At 36.8% G+C, this 10285-nt stretch overlaps 1 protein-coding gene and 1 pseudogene across 1 annotated transcript in view; one reads left to right on the plus strand and one right to left on the minus strand.

Annotated features, from left to right (window-relative positions):
• RECK (reversion inducing cysteine rich protein with kazal motifs) overlaps window positions 1-10285 on the minus strand; it is an 80058-nt gene that overhangs the window by 59120 nt on the left and 10653 nt on the right. Inside the window, exon 2 of the mRNA XM_003800223.2 lies at window positions 3944-4002. Coding sequence (XP_003800271.1) covers window positions 3944-4002 — 59 coding nt within the window. The remainder of the gene's footprint in view (window positions 1-3943; window positions 4003-10285) is intronic.
• Window positions 5524-5771, plus strand: LOC105888048 (annotated as a pseudogene).

Genomic DNA, 10285 nt, shown 5'->3' on the forward strand with positions numbered 1-10285 from the left:
AAATGGAACCAAGAGTTGGAAATAACACACTCTGAGGAATTCTGACCTTTTAGGAGGTGGTTATACCTTGGTGGCTTGTGGACTTTGCAATCAGACAAATGGAGTCTAAGTTTCTGCTCCTCAAGTCACTGGTTTGGGGTCTTGGTAAGTTATGTAGCTTTTCTATATCTCAATTTCTTTACCTATATAGGCAGTCCCCGAGTTACAAATATCTGAATGACATACGACCTGCCTTACAAACAGAGGCTATTACAAGTAATAGGTAAAGGTACCCATTCCAGTTTACACACAAATTCAACTTAGGAATGAACCTACAGAAATGATCTTGTTTATAACCTAGGGACTGCCTGTAAAATATAGATGATGGCGTTAACTCCCTTAAGGGCTCTGCATAGGAATTAAATGAAATAATGCATGTTAAGGGGTATAACATAGGGCCTGACACATAGGGGAAAAAAATGAAATAAAATTTGGCTCCCAGATTCTAGTTTTCTGAGTATCAATTAAGCAAAATGAAGAAGTTAGATAATCTATCAAGTCCCTTCTGTCTCTAAAATTACAATTCTACAAAGTAGAATGTATTAAACTTAGGAATACATTTAGCTTAAAGAACAAACATATACTATACACACTTTCACATAGTAAGGCAGACCTGAATATGAGCAATCACTTTTCTTACTAACTGGTAATCGTACTTATAAAGAAAGAATGCTTATTCAGAATATATGGGAATATATACTAAGACTATACAAATCACTTCAGAGCAAAAATTTAATAACCAAACTTGTATTCCACTTATGGCAGAGATAATAGGATCACAGGGCTTACAATCCTAAATTTTGAGAAGTTTTTTACACGTATTTATCTCCTCCCTCTGATATAACTCATTTTTTTCTTTTGTCTTCAAATGAACAAAGTCCTTTCATCTTGAAACAAATCTTCATTTCCTGCACTGACTTACTGAATTATCTTTTTCCTTTCAATGCATTCATTCCTTCAGCAATCAACTCACGTTCACTCATCAGCTTCCACAAGCAAAGGCAAGAGTAAGAGATAAATAAGACGCAAACTCTATATTCAAAGAATTCATAATATAGTTGAGAAGATAATAAATATATATTATATATATGAATTGAATATATAAATCTAAAAAATACACAATAAACAATTTTTAAAAAATTTAAATTCCTGCAGTATGACTTTATAGCCCCACCACTTCAGTACATCTACAAATGTTTACTGAGAGTTTTGAATGAACTGTTCTAGGCACCGGGGGATTCAGCATAAACAAATCAAACAAAACTCCCTGCACCAGTATATCTCCACTAACCGGCTTTAAAAAAAAAAAACAACTAAGGGCCTTTTCTTAGATCTCAAACTTCTTAACTTTTCTTTGGCATAGGACACTCTTGAAAGTCTCACCGGAAATTTATTTTGTTGACTATTATGAGCCACCAGACCCGACTTCGTATACAAAGTCTACTTCGACATTGTGGTAGGTACTTGTAGTCCCAGTTACTTGGGAGGCTGAGGCAAGAGGATTACTTGAGGCCAAGAGTTTGAGTTGCTATGAGCTATGATGCCAACAGTACTACCAAGGGTGACAAAGTGAAACTCTGTCTCAAAAAAATAAAATAAAAAGGTCTACTTCCAAAAGTTTTAATTCTAGATCTCTGTCTTCACACAGTGGTTTTCACTGACAGTTCAACAGTTCACCTTGCCCCCAAACCAAATCTTTCCCCCTCAGTTATCAAGAATATTTCTATTCACCTCAACTTAATAACTAAAAGCGATGAAGATAACATCCTGTTCTCACTCCCTACTGCTTAAAGAAATAATGATTTCTCACTCATTGTTTTTAGCTTTACTGATTTTAACAGCCCTGACCCTCCACATCCCTTATTCATTCCTCTTGGATTGGGATGACTGAATTACTGACTGTTAACTTTGGTAGGAAAAAGTGAACATATGTAACACAGCGCCCTTATTTTTCCTCCTCTAGGAGTAAGCCTAATTCTGTCATTTAGTGTGTATCTGGAGATAAAAACCACAACTGACATCCCTGTAACTAGTAAGAAAAGTAATAAAAGACCTATCTGCCTTATTTCTCAATTTGTGAAGAACTTGGCTGGATAAGAATGTTCTTTATTACAGTGACTTAGTATTCAGGTAATTTACTAAGTTATAGAATCTTTAACAATCCAGATTTATAAAAATAAATTTGACCTTGTCTGCTGCAGGTGTCTTATTATAATATACCTCTTAAGAATCATTTGATCTTTCAATCAGTGGAAAAGCAAGAGCAAAAAAAGTGAAAAGTCAGGAAAACAGTACTTCCAACAGCAGCAGAGCTTCTTTTAGCTTCCTATGGTAACAACATCAAGGGGCCATTTTTGCTTTAAAAAGCCACTGTTCTGGCACATTTCCAGAAAACATAATTTGCAAAAGTGATTTGACAGGTCACTGAATCCCCTAGTAGCTACTTAGACCTTGAGTGACTGTCATCTCTTACAATTGAAGACTATCTTGAGAATCTTTCTAGTCCACAGTATTGTGTGAGAGAAATAATAGTCCTGCTTAGATAGCTCTCTGTTTTAGGACAAAACAAAATCCAAGTTATTACTTAAAAACTCCTCTAAAAAATGACTGAGACCATTGTTCCTCAAATGCTCAGACTATAAAAACATGAGCAATACGAAGAAAAGTCAGGGCTATAAGAACAGGTATTGCTTTAGTGGAATTTGCATAAAAAGACTCAAGAAAGTTTTAAGAATAGTACAATGAACATCCATAGTCTTCACTGAGATTGACCTATTCTAAACATTTTGCAACATTTTCTTTAACTCTCTTTATATGCATAGACATATTACTGTTACATAGTATTACTTTGATACACCATTTCAGAAATCATTATAGATATTATGAACATTCATTCCTTAATCTTAGCATGTTTCTCCTAAGATACCACCACACCTGATCACAATACAACCACCGAATTCAAGATAACAGTATTACCATAGTTAATATCCAGTCCACATCATGATTTCACCAGTCTACCCCAATATGTCCTTCAAATCTAGGATCACACATTGCATTTAATTACTATGTCTTTCTAACTTCCTTTAATAGGGAATAGTTTCTTGGCTTATTTTTGTTTTAGTAACACTGATTTTTTTTTTTTTTTTTTTGTAGAGACAGAGCCTCACTTTACTGTCCTTGGTAGAGTGCTGTGGCATCACACACAGCTCACAGCAACCCCAACTCCTTGACCTAGGCAATTCTCTCGCCTCAGCCTCCCGAGTAGCTGGGACTACAGGCACCTGCCACAACACTCAGCTAATTTTTTGTTGCAGTTTGGTCATAGCCAGGTTTGAACCCCCCAACCTCAGTATATGGGGCCAGTACTCTACCCATTGAGCCACAGGCGCCACCCAGTAACACTGATATTTTTGAAGAGTACAGGCAGTTATTTTGAGGAATATCCTTTCTGAGTTTGCCCAATTATTTCTTCATAATTCAGGTTATGCACTTTTGGCAGGAATCCTATGTAACAGGATTTTTCAATCTTTTTTTTTTTTTTTTTTATCTCATGGCACACTTCAATTATGTTGATTAAATAAAGAGTGAAAAAAGAATATGCTTACTGTAATCTGAAATTCTCTCAAACATAATTTAATTAATGATCTTTAAAAAATTTTGTGATACACCTAAGATCCTCTTACAGCACACCAGTGTGCCTGGCACACGGGTTGAAAATCACTGCTATATAAAATACTGTATTCCTTCTAAGTGTACCATGCCAGCAGACACATCAGTTTATCCCATTACTGATGTGAATTCTGATCACTTAGTTAAGGTGTTGTTGAAAAGATTTCTCCAAAATAATTACATTCAATAAACAGTAACATAATTAATAGTCTCTACAATTATTAAGCAAGCTTACCTGCTCACATACATCACGGCACATTTGGTTATCCTTTGAATGACTACAACATAATGCACCTAGGGAGAAAAAGTAAACATCTGATATCATCTCAATGTTAAATAAACAAGATGACTAAGTGATGGTTACATAAACCACTTATTCAATGGACTATTCATTTTAACTCAGCGTATCTTTCCTGGACACCTAATGCAAGTCAATATCAGGTTTGAGGACAGGGTCCCTGCCCTCATGAAGCCTACAGTCAGTCTAATATGGAAGACTGTCATGTAATAATGCTAGCTACTGTTTGTGTACTTTCTATGTGCCAGAATTCCACTAAGTTTGTACTGTATGTTATCTTACTCAATCCTTTCAATTACCCTATGGATTAGAGACTATTATTATACCCTTAATAAAAAATCAAATGATAAAAATACAGTGAATTTTGTTTTGAACATGTGAACTTGAGGCTCCTATAGGACATCCAGAAGGAAATTCCAGTAAAATCAGAAATTCAAGCCTCATCAAGCATAAAGATCAAAATTTGGAAGTCATCAACATAAAAGAGGCATATGGAAATGAATGACATTGTCTAGGGAGATTTTCTATTGAGAAGTGAACATAGCACCAGATTCTAGAGAACAGTAATCTGAGACATGGAAAGGCAGAAAAAGGGATTGAGATGGAAGTCAGAAGGATAAGTCAACCACAAAAGTGGCATCAGGGGAGTGGGAGTAGCTAATATTATGTGCCCTAAGAGTGAAGTTAGATGGAATACTGAAAAAAGGAAATGAATTTACTAATTAGAAGGTCACTTGGGAGCATCACAGGTACTTTCTGTGGACGTGACAGAAGTGAATGATACTAAAGAGGAAACCAGAGGTGAGGAAGTATAGACAGCAAACAAGACTCTCAAGTAGTCTGGCAGTGAGGGGAGGGATAAAGGGAATAGTAGTTACAGGAGGATGCAAGGTCTTAGGAAGACTTTTTTCCCTCTATTTTAGAATGGGAAAGACTCCAGAGCTCCTTTATAGACAGAAAAAAAACAGAAGAGAGCTAATGCTCCTCTGATACAATAATGTCTCAAGAGGAGTCTGACAATTCCACTATCCTGGAAAGAAGCAAGGCATGCTTTTTCCTCTAAGATATGTATTAACTTCAAAAATATGTAATAAGCAGCTTCTTAAGTCCTAGACATTGACTCATTCAGTAATCATGAGTCTTTATCTCCAAGGAGATTACATTAGAAGATAGACATTAAATAAACGTGTGTGTGTCTATATGTGTACACACACACATACATACATGCAAGCATGAACAGAGAGGAAGGTAAGATGGGGGAAATACTATGACAAAAAAAAAAAGCAGGTTAAACAGTAAGGATACATGTATGCAAATGGATAGGCATTTTATAGTGTAGGCTAGGAGAAATTCACTGAAAAGATGACACTTAAGCAGAGAACTTAAAGGAAGTAAGGGAACAAGCCATATTGACTTTTCCAAATAGAGAGAATAGCAAGTGCAAAGTTTCAAAGAATAGCAAAGGGAGTGGCTACAAAGAATGACTGAAAGGGGAAGCTGCCACCACCGAGACCAAGATGGCCACTAGACTTGCCACCTTCCTCAAGAATGCTTGGGCCAATGAGCCAGTGCTGGTCGTGTGTCCTTCACCGTTGGGGGCCTCACTATGATTATTCCAGTGCTCAGCCCCTACACCAAGTACTGTAGCCTGATCAACAAGGCCATGCCCTACAATAACCCAGTGCCCATCCAAGATGATGGGAATATGCCTGACATGCCTAGCTACCCCCAGGACCCAAGCTTGGAGTGGCTGAAGAAACTGTGAGCACCTCCATCCACAGGGAAGAGGCTCTTCCTCCCTCATGGCCCCTAATAAAAACATGAAAACCAAAAAAAAAGAAAATGACTGAAAGGAAGAATTTAACATACAGAGATTAGAGAGGAGTACTAGATTATATAGGTCTGTATAGCCATTGGAAGGACTTTGTCTTTTATTCTGAGAAGGACAGAAACCCACTGAAGGGTTTTGAGAGGGATGTCATAATCTGAATAACATTTGAAAAGCACAACTCTGGCTTTTACAGTGTGGTGGCTCATGCCTGTAATCCTAGCACTTTGGGAGGCCATGGTGGGTAGATTGTGCTCACAGGTTTGAGACCAGCCTGAGCCAGAGTGAGATCTCATCTCTAAAAAACCAAATAGCTGGGCGTTGTGTGGGTGCCTGTAGTCCCAGCTACTCAGGAGGCTGAGGGAAGAGAATTGCTTAAACCCAAGAGTTTGAGGTTGCTGTGAGCTTTGATGCCATGGCACTGTACCGAGGGTGACAAAGTGAGACTCTGTCTCAAAAAAAAAAAAGAAAGAAAAGGACAACTCTGGTTCCTATATATTAGTAAAAATATACTAACTATGAGTAAGGGAGAAAACATCAACAGGCTGCTACAGTAGTACTGATAAGAGATTACTAGTGTCTTGGCCTAGGGTGGTAGCAATGGAGGTATTAAGTAGTCAGAATCTGTATCTATGTTATAATGAATACAAAGCTGACAGAGTATGTTATTAGGTTGGATGTAGAATACAAAGAAAAATAATCAAGTGTGACTCTAAGGTTTTTGGTACAAAGAAGTGGGAAGATAGAAATATCTGGAAATAATATTAACTGAAATGGAAAAGACTAAGGAAGGAGAAGATTTCAGTGGGATAGAAAATAATCAGAAATTCAGCTTTATATATAATTTTGAGATGCTCATTAGATATCTAAATGGATATATTGAATAGGCAGTTGTATACATAATTCTGGAGAAGACTCTGAAATGGAAATGTGATTTGGATATAACTCTATGTAGATGATATTTAAAGCCATGACAGCATAGAAGATGATAGTATCTAAGAAGGAAGAGAGCTGAGGACTGAGCTGCATTCCATCCCTTAGTTATGGAAGAAAGTGGTCAACTAAGAGTAAGAGTGGTGTCCAAAAGGGAAGTAAATAAAATATTTCAAAAAGGAGACATTAACTGTGTTGGATACTGCTATCAAGTAATGAGGATTTCAAATTGATCACAGTATTTAGCAGTGTGAAGGAAGTTGATGACAACCTTATGTAATGTTATCAATGTGAAATGGTGAAAGTAAATGCCTGACTGGAGTGAGTTCAGGAAAGAATTCAAGAGAAGAATATATAGACAATTTTTTAAGGAGTAGCAGAATATTGTATAATAAAGAATTCGACTGACTGTTCTCCCTGGTTCTTGAGGGGGAGACTCCAAATCTGTGGAATTTCCTGAGTAAAGGAGTATCTTCGTTATGCTAATGAGGTGACCTAGATGATTTCAGGATGGGGGCTGGCAACATCAGAAAGACTAGCCATGTGTTTCGAGGGTTGGGGATTTGAGCCACATGATAGCAACCTGATCACCCCACCTCCAATGAGGGAAGGAGACTTGAGACTTAATATAACCACATGACCAATAGTTCAATCAATCATGCCTATGTAATGAACCTCCAACAAAAACCATGGACACAAAAGAGCTTGGTGGAGCTTTCCTTGTTAGTGAACACACTGATGTACTGGGAAAATGATGCACCCTGATCTCATAAGAGGGCACAGAAGCTATGTATTCCCCTCTAGACCACCCTATGAGTTTCTTTATTTGGTTTGTCCTCCTGAATTGTATCTGTTATAATAAAACTAGAATTTTAAGTATAGCCCTTCCCCGAGTTCTGTGAGTGTTTCTAGCAAACTATAGCAACTGAGGGTCATGGGAACCTTGGATTTACAGCCTGTGGGTCAAAGCTATGAGTTGCCCCGGGACCCCTGAAGAGAAGATGGTGTCTAAAATAAGGTAGTCTTGGTCCTTTATCTTGTGGGATCTATGCTGACTTGCAGAAATGAATTACAGTATACCCAGTTGGAAGTGAAACAATATCAAGACATTAGGTGATTCCTAGAAGGGGATAAGGGTTTAAGTAGAGGCACTGTGTTTAGGGATAGGGATACAATAGTGAACAAAAGTTATGCTCTCTGACTTCATCCAGGTTACTGTCTGGTGGGGGAACAATATCTAAACAAGAGGAAATAATTTAAGGACATCAGTAAATTAAAAGGGAAATTGACAGCATCTATTTTCTCAGTGAATTAGAGATTAAGTGTCTGAAAACACAGCTAGGGGTTTCAGTTAAAACTGTAGATGTTTCAAATAGTCACTTTGAAGAAAAGGAAACAGCTATGGATATGTTTCTCAAATCTATGTTCAAAGGAATACTCTTTTATGAGCAATTAATATATCTGCCTCAACAAAAAAAAGTTTTATCCTCAAATTGGGAAATGAAGGACTAAACAAAGTTAAACAGATTTCTTTACTATAGGACCTCATTAAGCCATTAATACATTAATGTACATTATTAATATTCTAAAAGGGGACTTACTATACAGATTTATCAGAGCACAGACACTTTTTTCATGCCACTTACTAATATTTCAGAATGCCAGTTTGAGAAATATCAAATTAGAGAAAAGGAAGAACAGTGCCAAGCAGCATCATGGGCTCAAGGGAATTCATGAATTATCTATAGATAATCAGCAGAGTCATATAACTATTTTAGAGTACAGAAGACTGACAAGAGGACACAGCTGGAAGGATCAGAGGGTGTCTAGGACTGGTAACCCAAAAAACACTAGGAAGTGAAAATATTACATTTTAGGCAGCTGTATGTGTTAAAAGGGTTCAAGATATGTATTTATTAAAAAATATTTACAAAATATTCTACATGTTGGCCACCTCTCTGAAAAATTTTAAAATGATATTTTGTAAATAAAGATATATTTAGCTACAATTTCCCACTTTCCCTAAGCATGGTAACTTTATGAATGACCTTTGGGCCACTCTGTAAATATGTAAATTTTTAACCTACAGTGTGAATATCTCTCTCTCTATATATATCCAACATAATCCTCTCTTTAAACGAAATGTAAGCAGAGCTTTTTTGATTGAAAGTAGGACTAATATTGGGGAGAAATGAATGAATAAACAAATAAACAAAAGAAGTCTTCATTAGGTTTTTACAAAGTTTTAAGTTCAAAACTAGAAATTGTTTTTCCATAAAACAATGTCAGGGAAGTCTTAGCCAGAGCAATTAGGTGAGAGAAAGAAATACAGGGCATCTAAATTGGAAAGGACAAAGTCAAATTGTCCCTGTATGCAGATGACATGATCTTATATCTTTAAAAACCTAAAGACTCTATAAAAAACTTCTTAGAACTAATAAATGAATTCAGGAAAGGTAAAGGATGCAAAATTAATATATAAAACCAACAGTGTTTCTATATATGAATAACAATTTAGCTGAAAAAGAAATAAAGTAATTCCACTTAAATAGCTGCCAAAAAAATACCTAGGAATTAATTTAACCAAAGAGGTGAAAGCATCTATAAGAAAAGCTACAAAACAGATGAAAAAAATTGAAGATACAGACAAATAGAAAAACATCCCATGCTTATGGATTGGAAGAATTAATTTTGTTAAGATGGCCAGGTGTGGTGGCTCACACCTATAATTCTAGCAGTCTGGGAGACCAAAGCAGGTGGATTGCTTGAGCTCAGGCCTTTGAGACCAGCCTGAGCAAGAGCAAGTCCCCGTCTCTAAAATAGCCTGGCATTTTGACAGGCTCCTACCATCCCAGGTACTTGGGAGGCTGAGGCAAGAGGATCACTTGAGCGCACGAGTTTGAGGTTGCCATAAGCCACGATGCCATGGCACTCTACCAAGAGTGACAAAGTGAGACTCTGTCTCATAAAAAGAAAAAATATTTTTGTTAAAATGACAATACTATCCAAAACAATCTACAGATTCAACACAATCCTTATAAAATGACATTCGTCACAGAAATAGAAAAAAAAAAATCCTAAAATTTGTATGGAATTTCAAAAGGCACAGAATAGCTAAAGAAATAGAAAAAAAAATCCTAAAATTTGTATGGAATTTCAAAAGACACAGAGTAAAGCAATCTTAAACAAAAAGAGAATGCTAAAGACACACTACCAATCCTAAAAATATACTACAAAACTATTGGGTGGCACTTGTAGCTCAAGCAGCTAAGGCACCAGCCACATACACCAGAGCTGGTGGGTTCAAATCCGGCCCAGGCCTGCCAAACAATGACAACTACAACCAAAAAATACCCAGGTGTTGTGGTGGGTGCCAATAGTCCTAGCTGCTTGGGAGGCTGAGGCAAGAGAATTGCTTAAACCCAGGAGTTTAGGAGTTGGAGGTTGCTGTGAGCTGTGATGCCACAGCACTCCACCCAGGGTGATAGCTTGAGGCTCTGTCTAAAAAAAAAAAAAAA

The sequence above is a fragment of the Otolemur garnettii genome, unplaced genomic scaffold (assembly GCF_000181295.1).
Source record: "Otolemur garnettii isolate 467f Iridium unplaced genomic scaffold, OtoGar3 scaffold00172, whole genome shotgun sequence".
NCBI classification, from domain to species: Eukaryota; Metazoa; Chordata; class Mammalia; order Primates; family Galagidae; genus Otolemur; species Otolemur garnettii.